An 837-nucleotide genomic window follows, 5' to 3' on the forward strand; every position below is an offset into this window, starting at 1 on the left:
AGAGTAAAGATCTTTAATACTAGTTTTCACTTCAGAAACCCTCACATTTCTCAATTTCTCCAACTTACTACTTGACAAAACTTCGTTAATTACAATTTTCCTAATCTTTCTCCAGTAATCACCATATCTAGCAAGAAAAAGCATTGCATTATTGTACCCGATATACTCTCCGACCAAACTCCCCGGCCAGGCAGCAAACACTTTATCATTGATATTCAAACAATCCTTCACAGCATCATAGCTACTTACCACTAATACACGCGGTATTCCTAGCCGGAAAGTGAAAATGGGGCCATATTTGTCTGCCAAAGAGGATAGTTTTCGATGCAATGGAATGCTGTCGGTGCCGGAGAATTGGAGAAGATGACCGATCACCGGTAAGCCACCGGAGATTTCTGGAGGGAAATTTGAAAGTTTATGTGATTTTTGTGTTAATTTTCTATACATTAGAAAGAGTGGTTTCAACATGGCATATATTTCATATTAAATTCAACGTTAAGGGCATTAAGTTCTTTAAAGAAAATTGTTCGCTCATATTGAAAATTTTTTGAGCTTCTCTTGATGGACCTATCAAAAGTCTTAAAATAAAGCCCATATTTTTTTTATTAATTACGGATAATGCCATTTAAAAAATTTACATAAATTCCATCACTAGCCTTGCATTCATTTCCACATGTGGGTCCTCTATTTGTCATCTATTTTTCATTTTTAATAATTAATATGATAAATATAATTTAATATATTTTATTCTTTATTTACATTTCATATCAAACATACAATTTGTTTTCTTCCTTATTTGTTACATGAAATACAAGTTTGCCTAATATAAACTTTTAA

General features: G+C 32.3%; 1 protein-coding gene across 1 annotated transcript; it reads right to left on the minus strand.

Annotated features, from left to right (window-relative positions):
• Positions 1-10: 10 nt before the first annotated feature.
• On the minus strand, positions 11-474 carry LOC124893146 (flavonoid 3'-monooxygenase CYP75B4-like; the record flags this gene model as incomplete). Its single annotated transcript, XM_047404247.1, is given in 1 exon segment — positions 11-474. A coding segment is annotated over 1 exon segment (458 nt), but the record flags the coding sequence as incomplete, so codon positions are not given.
• Positions 475-837: the final 363 nt, after the last annotated feature.

The sequence above is a fragment of the Capsicum annuum genome, unplaced genomic scaffold (genome assembly GCF_002878395.1).
Source record: "Capsicum annuum cultivar UCD-10X-F1 unplaced genomic scaffold, UCD10Xv1.1 ctg54688, whole genome shotgun sequence".
NCBI lineage: Eukaryota > Viridiplantae > Streptophyta > Magnoliopsida > Solanales > Solanaceae > Capsicum > Capsicum annuum.